The 19506-nt window shown below is 42.3% G+C and overlaps 1 protein-coding gene across 3 annotated transcripts in view; it reads right to left on the reverse strand.

Moving 5' to 3' along the window:
• Positions 1-18891, reverse strand: part of ANO1 (anoctamin 1) — an 82371-nt gene extending 63480 nt beyond the window's left edge. For 2 of the 3 annotated variants that reach the window (XM_055722861.1, XM_055722860.1), the window contains exon 1: positions 18712-18890. In XM_055722861.1, coding sequence (XP_055578836.1) covers positions 18712-18769 — 58 coding nt within the window. In that variant the 5' untranslated portion in view covers positions 18770-18890. Of the gene's footprint in view, positions 1-18711 lie in introns of all 3 variants that reach the window. The other variant, XM_055722862.1, reaches the window with a different exon arrangement.
• Between the last annotated feature and the right edge of the window lie 615 nt (positions 18892-19506).

Below are 19506 nucleotides of genomic sequence, written 5' to 3' on the forward strand. Positions count from 1 at the left end.
TACATACTTGCTACAACATAAGATATTGTGGATTTACGCTGTTATGACTCCTAGACCCTTTTCTGAGGAACTGCTATTTAACCAACTAATTATCCCTACCCAGATGGGAGTATTTTGCACTTGTCTGGTTCTCATCTCAAGTCATGGGAGCACATCCTTTTCCAGGAAGATAAGCAACAAGAAGTCTGGTTTAGCAATATAAGACTTAAGGCTGCTAGTGCCAGATCCAGAACTCGACAGTCACCTAAGACAAGATGCTGAAGGGTAAATACACTCACTTTACTGGTTGAAGTTTCAAGAAAATTTTGGTGGGGCAATTTGGCATCAGCAGGCTTTCTTTTACATCTATTATCAACTGTCCTGCCATGGCCAGCCTAAAGCTGGCATAGAGGAATAAAGCTACCATTAACTCATTTGGGTGCTTTTTTGAAGAATTTGATAGAAATGCAAACCGATTATGCCCACACTCAATGAAAATGAAACTAATATTTTTGAGTGACCTGACAGTACACAGATCTGACATCTAAAAGAGTGGAATCAGGGCAAAAGTTTGTTTTTGACATAGTAAAACTTAGGTTCATCGATACTGGAGGAGATTCTTCTCTGTAAACATGAGCACATCTGATGCAAGATCAGAAAGAGAACTTAGGGCAACACATACACTAATTATACAGAAAAACAATCAGCACTCCAGAACAGATAATAATGAGAAATGAACACTGAAGGAAACTTTGATGTACTTCTCAGATATCTGTGGTACTTTAATACTGGATTCTGTTCAAACATTTAGAACATCTCTGTCCAAGATCTACATTTCAGATTGAGAATGTGTTGATGCACAACTAAAGTTTTAAAATAAATACACCACGGAGCAGAACACAAACATGGATTAAAAACAAAACAAAACCCCTCTCCAGTTTAAACTCCCCTGTTAAACAGCTTTAAAACCACTTCTCCTTCATGTAAAGCTAAATCCAAATGCAAAATTTTATTGAAGTCATTCTTAACGGTTCAGTTTGCAGCCTGGATTGGCCAAGGTACACGTTGACTCAGTACAATTTGAGTCACGGGTACAACCCGGGTCAGACTGCTAGCTCCTGCTCTGACCACTTGACTACAAGGCCTTCTTTATAAAGAAACTGAAAATAAGCAAGTATAACACTAAGGGCAATGTCAATCCTGACCGAGGAAAGCACAAACCTGTGCGTATTTAATAGGTTCAGTTCATTACTGACTAACTTAAGAGGACCAAGTTGAAAAGGTATTTCCAAAAGCATCAGTGTTCCAGTAGTGACAAGGATGAGGAATAACAACACAAAGCAAAAGAAGAGAAATGGAGTCATTCAAGCTTCTCTAAACATACCATTTTTTCTTATACTCCCATATAGCAGTAAAATATTTTTCTGTAACACCCTCCACTAGAAAGTCACCTGAAACAAAACTAAAAAGACATCTTAGGTTTTCTAAGATGAATGAAATAAGTAAACACAAAAGCCACCACAGGGAGGAGAAAAAAAAACCCTTTCCAACAGGAACAGCCACCAATCCCTCCATTTACACAACAAAAAATGTCCACATGACACACTTCATTTTCATGCTCTGCAGCCAAGCCATGGAAAGGTGAATTTCTCCCTATCATGATGTGACTTGGATGGCCTCAGGTGTCACAAAAAGCATATGGTAGTCCTCAATATACCATGAAAATTCTGAAAATGGTATTAACGCCACAAAATAATTTTCACCCCCATTTCCTATCTAAATTTCTTGTATTAAGCTCAAAATTCCTGTGAAAGCCCCAGCTGGGGGCACGGACAGCACAACTGGAACATGTCCACAAGCTCCACAAAAAATGAACATGAATTTTTTAAACACCCTATATATAAACTACGAAATGGCATGTGCTGTCAGGAGTACCATTCATGAACAATATGTGCTAGTGTCTACTGGACTGTTTATAAAATATGCCATTAAATTGAAACACTTCAGAGTATTGAGAAGAGCCTGTCTTGCTTGCCCATTGCCAAGAGTGGTTTTAATTACACTGCTGAAGGGAGACTAAGTGAGTGCGTAACAGCTCCAGGGACGAGCATAACGCATGAGCAGAGTCTTTTGAATGGGACTACTCATGTGCCCTAAGTTATATACATGCTCCACGTACTACAGCTTTTCAAAGTTGAACAAATTAACCAGCAGCTCTCATTAATGCAGCCAACCTTAAGGACATTTGAAACTAGGGCACGGAGTAGGGCATCAAAAGGGAGACAGGGCACTCTCACTTGCAAGTATGCATGGGCTTGCTGCCACCAAAATGTCCTGACACATTTCCATCATGTTATTTTCAAAACAGCTGCTGCACACTGGCACTGCCAGAGTGTTTAATTACATGGAGTAAGTGCTGCAAGCCTGCTGCTGCTCCTGCCTGCACGCTGAGCGGTCAGCGTGGCCACCAAGACAGGCACCCTCTCGCCCCAGGTGACAGGACACAGACCACAGCAGCCACCTGCAAGGTAGGTTTTTCCCAGCACCTGCACAACTTGGTTACTGCTAGAGTCTATCCCTTGACCTCAGTGAAGCTTTGGTGCCTATCTTCCAACACAACGTTTCTGAAGCCACCCAAACAAGCAGCATATGAAATTTGAACGCATACCACTACAAACATTGGTTTAACATGCCCTTTCCTTAAGAGGCAAAGGAATCAGCTCTCATTTTATTTTCAGGGTGCAATAGCAGCTGGTACCAAGGAAAACAGAGGTGGAAATACTTTTCTAAAGCCTTTTCCAAAACATTTGCATCTACATGCTGGATGATGGGCCATATCCACACACTATGTGGCACTGGGAACAGACTAGGGATTTTGCATTTCAAAACCGGTCAAGAGTCAAATATTTTCCAGTGAAGGGGCTGCTTGTATTTCTTTCAATCAATTACCTGCCTGCTGGACCCGAGTTACAGACAGTGGAAATCACTAATATTAGGAATCCTATCATTCGTAACTCTTATGGTCCAAATTCATTATTTGGATGCATAGATCTGGTGACACAACGTGCATCTTCCCCTCTATCCTAAAAAAGGGTTCCTGGATCCCATGCTGCAAACTCCCAGGCAGCGAGCCCTGCTCACACGGCACTTTTGAAGAAAAGAAACAGTATCAGTGTACCTCCTATGTTTATAATTATAGCTTTAATAACATTCCACCTCTTTTTCAATTTTTCTTTCAGGCTCCCTTGACAGCCTCTGACAGACATTTCCAAACTGTAGCACATACTTCGGTGACTATCAGTTTTGCTTACTCCAGACACTTGATGGATGCCCCCCTAGAAAAAGAAAAGCTACAAGTTACTCCCTCATAAAGCCTTATAAAGAGAGTTTAAAGGATAAGCTACTCACTCTTTAGCGCTTTCAGAAAGCTTTAGTGTAGCAGCAGGTTTTATACATCCATGTACACACTCATTTGTTTACTTTTGTTGGGACTTTTTGATTGGGTTTAAGTTTTACATGTATTGAGTAAGGGATGACAGGCTTGTCATTTTAAGCTGTAAGATTATTGCATAAATGGGGTGGAAAGAAATAACACTACCAAATCCAAGGTAAGGTAAAGGCTGCGTGTAGCAGACTCACATCATTGATTGGGTGTTTAAGCAACAGAAGGGCAAGAATGGGGCAAAATCTCCTGATGAGCTAAAGGTGGTATTGCTGTAAGATCTTTGCTTCTAAACCCACAAACAGAAAGCAACACACGTTACTGATGTAAGGCCTCAGAAATGCTACAGTTATAACCCTCGTTATCCAAGTTCATAATTTTACTGTACAAATTAAGTGAGGAAAGATGGTTCCTTCCCTCTGTTTTTAACAGATAGTTCCTTGATCCTGTGCTGTACACTTCTGACACTGTAAACCAGCACTAAAATACAGGTAATGCAAACTGAAACCCTTGTTCACGCAAACTTTGGTGAACTCTTACGACAAGACACCAACTGACGCAAAGAGCTTATTGGATTCAAGAGGGCAAGGGTAGATTTAGACTAGGTATTAGGAAGAAATTCTTTACTGTGAGGGTGGTGAGACACTGGCACAGGTGGCCCAGAGAAGCTGTGGATGCCCCATCCCTGGAAGCATACAAGTGTTGCATGGGGTTTTGATAAACCTGGTCTAGTGAAAGGTCCCCAACCCATGGCATTGGGGTTGGAACTAAATGATCTGTAAGGTCCCTTCCAACCCAAACCATTCTATGATTCTACGTGTTTTATGAAAACAGCATCTCAAAAAATACTTTGCCAGCCAACCTGGAACTCCAGATGAACCTGAGAGAAAATTCTTCAGGGGCAAATTTGTTTGGGCTAAGACATCTTGCCCCCTTCTTGGAGGAGGCTGTGGGACACATCTGGAGGCAGACTGTGGCTTGGGGGCCTTCGGCCTACAGGAACACACGTTTCCCGTAGTAAATTTCTGTGCTCTTCAAATTTGGTGAGTAAATATTCCAAGCCTCATCTACTGATCATTCCAGAGATAACAAATCAGTCTTTGTAAAATGGGAAGCTAGAAAAGACAGAGCATCACCCAGATTTACCCCCTTCCAAGAGCTTTAAAAAAAAAAAAATCCCTTTCCTCCCAGGTGATGCCTCTGTGGACAGCCCTAATGCTCCCACATTGGACCCAGAAGGTCTCTTACATTTCTTCTGGTCCTCAGTCCTCCATCCCAAATGAGCCAGCCCCAGAAGGCAAGGAGCCACTGCTGCTGCACAGCTTCCCAGCTCTGCCTCTGACTTACCGCTCCTCCCTGGTGCCCTCTGACCGTGGGAAGCTATGGGAGATGAGGGCACTCGGTGCCTCTTGGGGTGCTCACCCTGGGGATGTATTTGGTGTTGTGAGAGCACAGCTGAATGCAGAGAGACAGCAAAGCACCAGCTGCCTGCATCAAACATGCTCAGGCATTGGTTAACAGTTTATTTTTTGGAAACCTCAATGCTTAAATCTCCTTTGATCACAAATACTGATCAGATAATCTATGTTCTTACACATTCTATCCACCACTGCACAACCATACGGTTAGGGAGTCTGCTCAGCTGTGCCAGGGAAGACTTGTGGCTTGCAGGGACCCAAAGGCGAGGGCTGTGACTGACCTCTACCAGCATTGCTCTGCACAGGAGTACTCACCAATACTCTACTCTCAGGTGCTCACCTTACCCAAGAACAACATGCATTCAGAAAGAAAAAGAAGGAAAAAAGATGTATTCTTCCACATGAACCTTGGGGACAGCTTGGGAATATCATCTCTTTCCTGCAGATGGAGATTCAGTAGCCCCCGAGCTCCATCCTAGCTCCGGGGGTGCAGCACGTGGCAGAGGGATGTGAGCAGGGAGCATGTCTCCCACAGCCAAGGAACTGACACTCTTGACAGCATCCAGCTGCTCTCTGCATCTATTGCTTCCTTCCCAAATATAACCAGCTACTTACCTCAAATGCCCAAGCTTAACAAATAGCTGGGGCATGATTTTTTTTTGGTATGAAAAGAGGAAAGTATCCAGAGAAAAAAAGAAGAAAGAAGTAGAACAGACAGAAATTAAACAATCTACCTTAAAATAACCTCTGCAATATCATCTGTCTCTTGTCAAAAGTTATTAGGGAATAAAAGTGACAGACTGTCTACTAAGATACATCCCATGTCCAAGTGACATACCTAAAACTTGTCAAAGATTTCCCTCTGTTGATGTGACTGCTTATCCTTAGTGCCCTACATGTTACATGGCTGTATATTCTTGTATGATGGAAGCACTTATTTATTTGTTGAAGGAAAAGAACACTTTTTCTCCATCTTATTTTACTCTTCTAATGCGACAGGTCTTTGTCTGTTCCTCACATAAAACAGAACCATGACTAAAACCAGACTCCACATAATTATTTTTCCTTAAAAATAAAGTCAATAAAACTCATAAATGTGAACAAAAATGGAACTAATCTATCAAAGAACTGTAAACGGATTTTCCTTCACCGCACATTCTTCACATTAAGAAATTATTACTGGTCAATATTAAAACCAGACAAATTACGTGGTGCTTTGGTGAAAGAGAGGACAAAACAACTCATATGAACAAGTTACAGGAAGAGATAAATGAGAAGTTGCCTCAGTCCAGACAGCAATTAGTTTTTGGGAACTTGGTGTCTGCTCTGTAGCCTCTGCTGATGTTGCAAGTAGGGCCTCTATATAACGTATCAAATCAAAACTGAAACACCAGACTTGGCCAACTTTTGGAGTTTGAAAACTGGACTTCGACCACAGCTTTGATGTGGTTGTGGACTGGGTAAAACTTCCCATGAAGTTTTAATTCTTGTTAAAGATGCAGAAGGGTAGTGCAAGGACACTAGGAGAGTTCAGGAGAAAAGTTCTGTCATGGGGATAATGTGGAAAGGGTTTTCTATGTGGTGGCAAGACACAGTATAACCAAAAAAATTTAAAGAGATTAAAAAAAAAATATTTGCAGTTGAGTATCTATTTTTTTTTTCTTAGAATAAACTTAAAATTAAACCAAACAAAGCAAGCTACAGCACTGAAATAGAAAGCACACAGATAACGGGAAGGAGAAGAGAGCAAGAGAAACGCTTCACATTGTAAAGTGCACCCCAGGGGTGCAACTACACAAGAGTTTCAGTGAGTCTAAGCGAATGCAAGTTGTGTGTCAGAAACCTGTCTACACCATGCCAGCTTGACAGATGGAGAGAGGGATCTGTTTAATCTTGGTAAGAGGAGATTAAGCACAAAATTTCCTTTTGTTTCTTCATCTATTTGTTATTGGGGAACATTTGAAACTCTTTTCCATACTGCGAATGCCTACTTTTACTTTAGTTTAACTTAATGCAACTTGAGCAATGTGAAGGTAACCTGAAAACAGCAAAGCATCTCTTACACAATGCTATGATGAATCCATAGCCTGGAGTACTGGGACACCTCAGAGTATCCCACCAACACAAAATTGTTTCACAGGACTGTACCATCCAGTTTTCAAGTTAGTATTGAGTTGACCAGAAGAGAAAAGTGCCTTCAGATTATGAAGAAAAATCTCTGGCCTCCCAAAGGCAGCGCAGGAAGTTCCCGACTGAACCCTAACAGACCCCATAGTCATAGAGGGTTTTAACTTTTAATACGGTTTAGATTAAAATCCTATCTGTCTCTACAACTTTGATGAAATTTTTGTTTTCTGTGTCAAGGCCAAAACCAATGAACTAAAACAAAGAACTTGACACGTACGGTCTCCAATATACAAACAACTGACTGTTTCCATAGAAAATTAGAGAACAGAGAAACTGAAGTAACTCTAAAAAAATGAATTCCTAATACTGTAATAAAGGCCACATGGTCTGCTCGAGTGTAGAAGCTGAGAGGCATAACTGATTAACCAAACGCCACTACTGATTTCATCTGTGACTTTGTGCATTTTTTCTTCATCTCGGGACATATCCCTGTGTCTCGGTCAATGGGAACTGCAGGGCTTACCTTCTTACGTAGCAGTGCATTTGCGGAATTAATTATTGAGCACTTAATCAAATCAAACAGTGAATGAACTTACTCCAAAGCATGAGTTCATGAAAAACACAAAGCAAAAACACCACTGTTGTCTGAATTTTTGTGGTTGAATTTGAATCTCTTATCTGTACTCACTGGAACAATTTTGGTCTGGGTTGCACACAAAATTATTTTGTACACCAAAGTTGAATACAGTTCAACAGAACAGAAAATTAATAGAAATGCGACTTGGAACTTAAAAATTCCAAACACCTTCTGCAAAATTTTATCACCATTACATCAGGCTGCAGATTCTGCCCTATTTTGGTAATAAACTGATATTCTGAATCCTGTCTTACAAATACCACAAACTCGACCTTGCCTCCACTGACCATCATTATTAACAAAAAGTCACTGAACAATAATGATGGCATTGTAAGTTCACACAAGAAACAGTACTTGCAAAGGTTTTGGATGTGAGATGAAAACCCATTTAGTTAAGAATATTTTATTGTGGAAAAGGATGTGGAAACAGAAAATGTTAAAATGATAAAAAGACCTGAATAGAAAACCCGTGGTTATAAATGGAACAGTTGCTGTAAGCAGATAGTTCTGTACATCCACATCTGTTCCAGTTCAAAGCAGTTCATGTGAACCAAGGGAAGAAACTATTTTTTCCTTTAGCTTCACTGCTGCAAACCTATCTGCATTCAGGCCAGGGCAGAGAGTCGGAAGAGGGAGAAACTACCATAGACATACTGGCTCAACCCAAACCTCAACACGATGGGGCTGCCACTGACATCTCTTCTTGACTTTCCCCATTTCACCCCCCAATATTAAAACACATTTAGAAGAGAGCAGCAACAGTTGCAAACACTTAACTCAATTAAAGTTGCTTGTTTTTGCTAAACCAAAGGCATCCGTAGCTTAAAAGCTCTGGGTGAGCTCTACTCACAGATAGTTTCTGTTTCACAACTGTCCCTTCTGGGGCCACTTTGATGATAACGTGGGAAAAGCAGGCAGAACAGCCAAACAGGGAAATAAATATATAAAAATAACAAGGTTGCTCCAGCTCTCATTCAGGTTCCAAAGAAGCTCAAATTTCCTGCCTGTGGATAGCTGAAACACTTTCCCTACCCAGTTTGGTCTCTGTTTCTGTAATATTTTCTTTTCTCCTCCTTTTGAATCATACAATAATAAAAAAAAAGATTTTAAAAAAAAGTAGCTGCAAAAAGGATCTGGTGCAAAGAAACAGAAAGAGCAATGGTATCAAACTTAGGAAAGGGTAGAAGCTGAAATTAGCTCCCTGTTTTGGTGTGACAGCAATACCAAACTCCAGAGGAAGGACATTCCCTTGTAATCGTCTGGTTATGAGAAATGTTTATTTTCCTACTTATATTATTAAATGTCAGGACATATACACCCTTTATGCAGTGCATGAAACATAAATGCTTTTTTTTTTTTTTTTTAAACACCAGGTTGTTCCCATTGAGGTTGAAATATGTTTGCTAAGGTCCCTGATTTTACTTGTTACCTGCAAAACATGAAAGCTTCCCGCAACCAAGTCTCTGTAGGCAACTCCCACTACTGATCGACAATGTGCTCAAGTCAGTCAATACAGAGTAACTGCTGGACTGAAATCAATTGCAGGTTCCCAGGAACTACTTTGACTGGGTTTTACTTTAAAGATTTAGTGCCATTAGACATGTGCTTTGCTTCCAAAATTAAGATGGATGGCAAGATCTCCACTGGATTCCAGAGCAGAGTCCAGGAGAAGTTACCTGAAATGCAAAGATCCTCCACTTCAACTGAACAGTTCTTAAAACCCCTTAAACAGATGCATGAAGGATGGATCAGGTCTGTATTGTGAAATACTGTTTGCATTTGGTGGAGAAACACTGTGCAGGGTGGGAAGCATGCTGCAGATTCCGCTTGAAAACACAAAGGCATGGAAGTTGTTGGGACACACAAGGAGGGTCATGTGTTCAGTTGCCCACTTCCCACCAAAACCAGGGCTATTTGTACGCTTAAGTGCTTTACTGGACAAGGGCCAGAGGGCACAGCAAATTGCAGGATACAGCCCCAAGGAGCTATTTTGAGAAAATACACTGAAGAGAAAGAGAAAAGGGAAAGCTTTCATTAATTTGTATTATCAAGACAAAAAAGATCTTGTTTTGGAAGCAGGCATCTGCTCTTTTAACAGAAAGCTTGTTAGCAAGATGCTACAAAGAGAAAGTTTAAAAATTAAATTAATTAATCTGCCATTTAGAAACTATTAGCTTTAAAAGGCTTTGATTCTATTTCTACACCTCTGGTACGTAGCAATGTTTAAAATCTAAACCAAAGCCTGTTTCTGCTCTTCCATTGGTAATTAGTATGCGGCCTTCAGGGTTTATTATCCAACTACTCAGTTGTATAGTCAGCTGGACTTAAATGGCTAAGATGAATTCAAAATACTTTATCACAACACACAAGAGACAAGTCATTATGGCAGTATAAGAATGGTACTGGTGAGCACAATTTCTCTTGTAGTCAATGACTTGTCATTATCCTTAGTGTGTTTGAGAGATTAGATTCATTCTCAAACAAAAACAATCAGCTGCAATTTAAAAAAACAAGCTATTTCATTTAGGCCAGATCCTCCAGTGTGGTGACAGTAGCAGTCCCCTTCAAAATAAACAGCACAGCGAGTAAGCACAGTCTAATTTCCAATTCTGAACTAAGGAGCACCTACAAAAATTTTAGCCTGTTTAATCTGGGGCAGGTACACACTGCTCTGCTTCTTCCATTCTCACCAACACAGTGCACATGGCTGTATCCTGGACAAGTATTACCTTCTCTCAGCTGAATCAATTTCAAGTGAACTAAAATGACAATTCTCGTCATCTGTTACCTGTCAAACCCCGTAATTCAACATACTAATTCTTGCCAGATAACAGAAGTTCTGCAACAGCAAATGAATGCAATACAAAAGGAGCTCCCAAGAGCTCACTGAAGTTTATGAAGTCCTTTAAGATCTGTGGATAAAGAAATTCTTTGCACTTCTAAAGCACGTACAAAAGGGCTAGGACATGATTTCTGTGTTCAGCCTTTGCCTTTCAACCTGGCTTCCTACCACATGAGCTAAAGGAGGATCTCCTGCATGTCCTTGAGTACAATTGTTCAGAAACAGGATCTATTCCTACTCCGAGAGCCCAAACATCACCTTACATTTCAGGGCACATGGAGTAAAATATTTCTACAAGATGACTGAATCTGAAAAACAAATCTGTAACAAAGAAATAGTTGTCTCTGTTAGCTGAAGTATGTCCTCACAACATACCTTAAATTCTTCTCTCGTGCCTTTTAGCTGGTCCCAGTTATCTGCCAAATGGATTATTGAAAGCAATTGTAAAGATGAAATAACATTTCAAATCTATGTCCCTGTCGATGTCAACACTAAACCCTAGAAGACTGTTCACAGATAAATTGATGAAGCCTGCAAGCACAACCCTACTAATACAGTGCTGATACCCATATTTCTGGAAATGAAAGTTAAGGATTACTCAATTCACACCCTCTATAATCAGTCACACTGATAAAAAAAAGCGGAATATTTTGACATTCACTCTTCATTATTCTCTTTGTTAGCAAGTCTGCTTCTCCCACAGGACACAAAGTCAGTCCTATTAGCCATACCTCAAAACATAGGTGTGTGTATACACAGAGCTCCAGAAAGCACAAATTTGTATTGTCCAGTATACCTTATACATTGCCTTTCCTATTTAACATACATTATAACATAAAGATGTGCTGCTAGCAACAACAAGAGGTACTCCCAAGATATGTTCTAGGAACGAAAATGATGCTTAGCATGTTTGAGGTCAGATTACTTCACATTTCTAATGAGTAAACAAAATTACAACGTGTTCTGCTATCGTTGTACAGAGCAGCCTTAAATTTTAGTAGGCAATCACTACAGAAAGGAGACCACTTCCTAAAAATCCCAATAACATTAGTTTATTTTCAGATCTGTTTGATTCAAGCTTATGATTGGTTTGGAGCATACTATCAGCAGCATGATGAATTGACTATGTACCCTAGGAGACTAAATTTGTTAAAGTATGTTGCTTGAGCAATTAAATGAAAGTAACTGTTGCTCTGGATGTTGGCGTGATCAACCTTAGAGGTAATGCAAGAGAACAATTACCTGGAATCTCACTTGGGTTTTATTGTTTTAGTAATAAACTAACCTTAAAAATCCACTCTTTAAAATTTTTTGTTAACTTTTTGCACAGAGCTGCAAGGACTTACCACCTTGGAAGAAGAATGTAGAAAGCAGCAGCAGGCAGTATTTCACCTCCACGCTACCTATTTGACATGTGAGACCCCTGAGGCACAACCCCAGAGCCAGCCCTTTCCCTCCATCATCCCCAGGCTGCAATTCCTACACCTGGCTAAAATCCTGGAAAAAGCCTGGTTTCACATCCATCCTTTGTGACTCAGGCTCATTTCTGTTTATACTCTTGTGAGCTGAAGAATGACGATGACTAGTAGCTATACAGATAAATAAAGTATATTAAGTCACAGGAAGTAAAAAGGGAAAACCATTAATTTATTTTTAGAAACCTGTTCTTGCCATTCATCAGAAAAAGAACACTCAAAAGTATGCAGCAAGATACAAGCATCTGGATGAGGTTTGCTGACTACATACCAACATTCAGACTACAAGCAGAGAACCATTTTCCTTCTTTAGACCACTCTCAGACTCCATGCCAGGAACACAGGATACAGACAATAATGTTGTAGTTTCCACTAGTGAGCCTCAGGAAAGGGTGCTTTCACCACACATGCTACAGCTGATTTGACATGGTCTGTTTAGTCGTACCCTTTCAGTGGTCCTACAGCTGATACCTCCCTTCAGATTCATTGTGGCACCAGCTGGTACATCCCAAACGGTTACACACACACCTTCCATCAACAGTCTCCATACCAGGTTAAAACCAGAGAAAAGGTCTCAAGGTCTAGATCAGCTTCTCCATACAAACAGACCACGCCAATGCTAACCAAACCCAAGGTAGGTGATTTAATATGGAGCTGGACGCTTAGCTCCCAAGAATATAGCAGCAAATGCAGTACGCCCACACATCCCTTCTTTTTCCTCCTCTTGCTGGGCTGCCAAAATAGCACACATCCATCAGTAGAAAGCCTTTCCAGGACAATAGCGCTGCAACACACTGTGATGAATTTATTGGTATTTGCATAAAAGCTTCCATCTTTTGCAGTCTGCAGTAGATTTCTTCTGGGCAATCATACCACAAGCATAAAGTCATACCATATTTTGAATCTTTGCCTGCCAAAATCCGGGAAGAATTGCAAAGCACGTTCATTGACATATCTTGCAGTACATCGTCAGCCAAGATGCTTATAGTACAAATGATCAAGCATAAATACAGAACAGGCTTTTCTTTGACTGTTAATGCTGTGCTGGACACATTTCTGTCACTTTCCTTTCTTCCAAGCAGTAAAAAACTAAAACTTTTGAGTGATGCTTAGCCCTGAAACTCCCACCTTGGCTCTTGTTCCTGTTCTTAAGAACAATTACAAAACTCCCACAATATCACATTAAAAAGAAGAGCTTAAAAATGTATTCAGAGGACTCTTCAGTGACATCATAGAGGTAAAAGTAACGAATGCAGTCAGTAACCACTCATTTTTCCTATTTATTTTTTAAAAATGTATCCTGAATCTGCACTGGATATGTAATTTAGTTGCCAGCCTCTTCCCTTTTTATTAACCAAATGCTGTGAAATGTGTTTGTCTCTCCCTGGACAAATTTTTTCTTAGTGAACCTTACTTATCAACACACAGAACCCTATTGCGTATTCCAAGTTTGTTCTGCAAGGACATCAGCTGACATCAATGAAGAGGTACAAGAGGCATCAAGTATTTGCAATGTGTTTAGAAAAAGTCTTTTCTCATTTTAGTACATACCACTCAAGTTTCTTCATACACAGGATACAAATAAAGGGAGCGGTAACATAGCAGGACTAGGAGCCAGGAATACATAACTTGTAATCACTGATGTCATGATACAAGTTAAATAATTTATAAGATATAAAAAGAGCAGTTAATGCCTGCAAACCACTTAGCCTTTTCATAACAGATTTTAGATTTTTAAACTCTCTTGGAGCATGTACAGTCATGTGCAAAACATCATAGGTCAGTTTAAAAAAAATAAGAGCTGTGGTCTGAAAGGACATTTCAGTGATTATATATATTATTAATGCTCCACTCAAAGGAATAAGAATGTACATCCAGGTCCTAGCACAGATACAGAGCTGCCAAGAATAAATCAGATATGCAGATAAGGTAAGCAGGCAAAGATACTGAAGAGGAATGGCATTGGATCAGGCGTTACTACCATCTTTTTATCTGTTCAACTCTGGAAATAGTTTCTGTAATGGCTGGAAGGACAGACTGCCAGTGGAAGGTTCAAAGACGTGAACTGTGGGAGTCTGAACAAGAGAGAAAACCTTGGCATGTGGGCCAGCCACAGAGGAGACTCAGGGACAAGACACTAGAAACAGCAAAGGAAGCTGAAATGGCAGAACACGCGGTGCAGCACAAAGAAACAGAACAAATGAGAAGCGAAGATATACACAGGGACAGGGGTCAGCTGTCTGCAGATAAAGGCTAAAGGATACAGGGAGGTTAGGGGCAGGGAGAAGGGCTGGCCCTCCCACCAGGATGTAGTACTACTTTCAGAAATAGAGGCATGAGGGATACAAATCAAAGGCTAAACCAAATAAATAAAAATCTGTTTCCCTTGAGGGCATGTGGGCTAGCCTATGAAGCAGCGGTGGTGACTAATGCAGCCCAGCACAAGGAGCTTTGCTTCCTGTGCATTCAGAGCCTCCCAAGCAAGGCAGCCATTGCGGTTGTTTCTAAAAGGCCTATAGGTACCATAAATTACCTTGCAGCAATGATGGAGACACCACTATCTTTTTGCTCTTCCAAGTACCGGAAAAAAGTTGCACACTGGTAGTCACATAACTCCATTACATTACTTTGATCTAACAGCTGGCACAAGATGACTTAGCACCACTGAAAATAACACCGTGATAGGGTCCCAGCAAGGCATGTAGGCTGCCAACCCTTGAAAATCTGTCATTTGTAAAACCCCTCTTGGGGTTTGTACCTACAGCAGAACTGCAAATCCTGTCATAATCTCAAGTTCAGCAGCAAACATGTGTGAGGTCGGGAAGGTGAATATTCCCATACCGGCACACATTGTCCCCAGCTAAACCACGTTTGCAGTCTCTGAAAGTAAGCAGAACTATTCCATGCCACTACCGCTGACTTGGCTTGCATAATAAAATATAAGGATGTGCACAGTACTTTTTTAGAATCCCTGAAAACTCTCACAAGAAATAAGAAGTGGTGGCTTCTGTTCACAGAGCTCATCAGTCTAATGGTCTACCTAGAGTGACCCAACAACTCCATATGAAAAGCTGTTAAACATTCCTAAGTACTTCAAAGTCCCCATCATCTTGCTGAAGGACAATGCCAAGGACTTTGGACAGGCTCTCCTCTGGAGCCTGCTCAGTGCTTCTGGCTTGCATAGATCTCGTCCCAATGCCGACCGCTCTCTGCACCAAATGAAGCCATAGCAGAGGATTCAGCCTTTCGACTGTACAGTGCAAAGATTTACAAGTATCTTGGTAATACAGAGCAGGATACAGAGCTCTGTGTGGAGGCTAATGGGATCTCTTTCCCAAAGTCACAAACCTTGCCATACAGTGTGATACAGCCATATATTTAGCATTATGCTCTCAGCGAGAGCAGCTTCTCCCTCCCTTGCCTCCTGGAGAAGTCTCTGGTCAGGAGTGTATCAGAGGGTGGCTTGCTGATGACCAAGCTGTGTAAGATGCCAAACATGCCCCAGCGAGTGCTAAGTACCCCCACTAAAATGGGGTGGGAAGATGAGCTAACTTAGCATTTGTCAGCCTTTCACACAAGCAAAGTCCTGAAGTTTGTAGTGTATGTTTGTTCCTTCCTTTTTTCCTTCTTCCCAAAGTGATTCTAATTTAAAGCGAGCCTTATTTTCCAACCACAGCATGTCCCCAAGCATTTCCTTTTCTCAAAATTGCCAGAATCCAAAGGGTGTAATTCAAGTCAAATGGGACATTTTTCCCTTCCTGATGCCAATAAATACTGCTACTTCCCAGGGTTACTCTCCTGCCTTCTGTTTTGGCATGCTACTTTTACCCATATTTCATGTCACACCCGTACAACGCAGCATCTAGCCATAGAGCTACGCGTACCTCACCGGCGCATCCGCCACATCTCCTCCCGCAATGCCCCATCTCCCACCGCCTCAATGCTCTGTGACCACTCTCAGTGACTGGCAACCTGCCCTGCTTGCTGTCAGTCTCGCACAGGACAAGGAACACTTCCCACAGCTACTCAATGAACTGAGGCACATGTCTGCAGTCCAGCACAAAGTCAGAGCTGCTGCTTCAGCTCTGCATGTGCTCATCCCCAGAAATTAATAAGTTATTACTACAAATTAAAATATTAAGTTAATGATGTGCATGACTGCAAGTTACAGAGCTGGAAAAGAAGTCCTAATTAAATCAATACAGTTATTAGTCCCTTGTCATCTCTGATTAATTATTAGCTTAATATGCTTCATCATTTTCACTGTTAGTGGAAATAGCTGCAGTGCTACCATGGGAAGCAGGATAATACATACCAGAAACCTATGGAGCCATGCTGGCAGTCCCAGTGCCAGATTGAACAATGTCTTCCGGAGAAAAAAGGGAAAACATTTCATTTTCTGAGGTGATAGTCTGACAACATTTAAGTCTGTCACAAAAAAGCTCTCGTGGTTTCCAAAGGGGTCAGATATTCGCTCAGGGAATATTTGACTGCTGAAATGTAGGGGGTAAAGACTTGACTCCTAATCCTGCACTTAGTCCTGAGCACTTGTTCCAGTGTCTCTAAGCCTTTTGCTGAAGTGACAGGATATCACCATGTTCAAACGCCAACATGACAGTACCATTCCCCAGAGCCCATCTTGATTCTGACCCTCACCCCATCTTCATTAGATGCACTCCTTCCCCCAGAACATAAGGAGGAAATTGGCATAAAATAAGATGGCAGGCATCAGCTGCAATGTCTGGGTCCTTAGGGCACAGATGCAGCTGAGGACACCTGTCCTTTCATGCCACCAAAACAGCCAAAAATAACATGCTGACGTCACTTGCTAGAGAAAAGTAAAACAGTACTTTGGATGTAGACAACTGATAGTATTTACCCAGAGCTAAGGTGAGTATAGGATCCCTTTTGCTTTCCCATCTTCTATCATCCTCTCGCCAACTCCAACTTTTTCCTAAATCTTTGTAACAAGCAAGTTTCCTTAGCCGTCCACGGGAGGGTTTTTTGAGTATATAGACGATGTGAAAACATCAAAGGCAGGTCTCCACATCTCTCCAGCAATAAACACCAACAACTGGATAGGATTTGTACTGTAATCCATGGATCCGCTATGTAATCAGATCCGAGTTTGATCTTATAAACAGCTTTTACAAATAAGCTCTTTTGGATAGGTCCTTCAACAGAAATACAAACACGCCCTTCCGAGAACAAAACTGGTCCTTGAACTCATTAATGAAGCTGGTACACAGCGTTCATGCTGCTAATGGGTGATTCAGTAAATTAAATAGAGAATGTCACTGTAAAATATTATGTAAAGTTTCTCAAAGATAAAGAGCCACTTGAACAATTTCTTAGGACTCTCACCCTATCACTGTAATTACCTCATGATAAATTGCCACCTGCCCCATGAGTAATGCTAGAGCTTTCTAGTGCCATTTTATCATTTAGTCCTCTTACCGATATCTCTGTTAATGTACTGCGATGACACTTCAGCTTCCCATGCTTTGCTTCCTTTCCACTGCAGTTTTGAAAAGTTCAAGCCCCTCCTTATTTTAATAAAGAAGTTAACATGGGACAACCAGTAGCATACAGAAACTCCATCCCCCAGTATTTAGATGTAAAGCCCAGCTGTTTTGTGTCAGACATTGAAGAAAGTTTTCTTTTCATTCTGAGTGCTCCGGCTAGCCTACGGTTTGATGAGCACACAACGTTTCTTTTAGAAATGGGCTGAACTCCAGTGAAATATTTGGCCATTTAATGAGTAGACTCTAGGATAACGGTTTTCGTGGGAATCCAAAAAGAGGGAGTAAAGAAAAGGGCTCCCCCCATGCTATTCTTAGCTGCAAACAGTTAGATTTGGAATTTTGATTGTAAAGCATGGAATTTATAAATGGTGCCATGCTAAATTTACTTCATTTGTATACAGTTCAGCTGGATAATCAAATGTGTTCCAGTATGTTCCTGGTTAGCATCTCAATTCTAGTTTTATTGTCTCTAAACTGGTAGAAAAATGCGTTCAGTAAATAGCACTTGTAAAATTTGTGTTCCAAGGCATGTGTGTGAAGGTTTTATATACACAGTGTGTGAGCATGAAGATTGTATATAAATGCATATGTGGGTGCACATACATGCACACAGACACTGAGCTGTGATTTATTTCTAGAGGGAAGCCAAGGAAATTCCCACCCCCTACCATTCAAATGATCTGCTCTTTGGCTCTCAGCATTCTGTAACTTCTCAGCCAAGGAATGTATTTTCCTCTTCCAATATATGTAATTTATTTAGCTGCACACAATAGTTAATGATCCAGAGATACATGATTTAGCTGGTTCTGTAAAAACATTACTGACAATCTGAGACAGACCCATTTCATTCAGACTTTTTTTCCCCCTCTCCTGTCTTCCACAGCACAGTGTGAATTGACAGCAATCATCAACTCAAGGATTTATCCCATATACTTTGTACTCCAACAGTTTTTCTTAATTAGATTGGCTTCCTGGGGTTAGATATCTTTTAATTCCTATATTAATGTAGGTAAAAAGGACTTTACGTTGTTTTATGGTTTGGGGGCGGGGGGGGGTGGGGGTAAGACAGGGAGACAAAATATTTTCTTTCACTGCACTTTTTGGAGATTATTCCAGTATTTTTAAAAGCAGTTGAAGGAACGCTAACAGTAAGTCCCTGACGGACTCTCGGGGCGGGGAGCCGACGCCAACGGCCGCCCGCAGAGCCGGCTCCCCGGCCGGGGGGAGCACCCCCAGCCCCGCACCTCCCCGCCGCCAACAACTTACGTGGTCCCCAGGGCGCTGCGGCCGGCAGCCTGCGCAGGTGGATCTCATCCTTATCCATCGCCTAGCCGAGCCCCGCAGCCTAGCCGCCACTTGGTACCAAACTGAACTTGCCAGGATCCCTCCTCCTCTTCCTCCTCCCTTCCCCCCCCTCCCTCGCCTTTTCTCCGGGAGGGCGCGCTCATCCAGCGAGCGGCACCGCGCACTCTCCGCCGCCCCCCGCTCAGACTTTAAATAAGGGCGCCGGGCGGCCCCGCCGGGAGCGCGGCCCGCCGCGGGGAGCCGGCCCTCCGAGTGACGCCGCCGCCGCCGCCGCTCTCCCCGCCCGGCAGGGCCCAGCGCGCCCCACCGCCCCCGCGCAGCTCCGCGCTACCTGTGGCGGCGGCGGGGCTGCCCTGACCTTGGGCGCGGAGCGGCGAGCGCCGGAGCGACGGCGGCAGCTGCCGGGCGGGGGCAGCGCGTCCGCGAAAGGTCAGCGCGCCCTGCGCGCCCGCGGCCCGGGGGGTCCCTACAGCCGCTGGGGTTAAGGCGACTTAACCGCTGCCCCGCTCCATTGCCTGTTCTATAGGGATGTTAAAAGCCCCCACACCTTTCCGTTTAACAAAAAAATAAGAAAAAATAAAAATAAGAAAAAGAAGGCAAAGCGCGGCTTGGCGCGCTCCCGGAGCCGAGCCAGCGCTTGCGGCAGCTGGGGAGAGCCGCCCCCCCCCCAGAGCAAACCTGCCGCGTCCCAGCGCCCACCCGTGAGCAGCCGGGGCCCCTCTCTCGGGGAGGCCGGGGCAGCAGGCTGCCTCCCCT

The sequence above is a fragment of the Falco cherrug genome, chromosome 10 (assembly GCF_023634085.1).
Source record: "Falco cherrug isolate bFalChe1 chromosome 10, bFalChe1.pri, whole genome shotgun sequence".
Lineage (NCBI taxonomy): Eukaryota > Metazoa > Chordata > Aves > Falconiformes > Falconidae > Falco > Falco cherrug.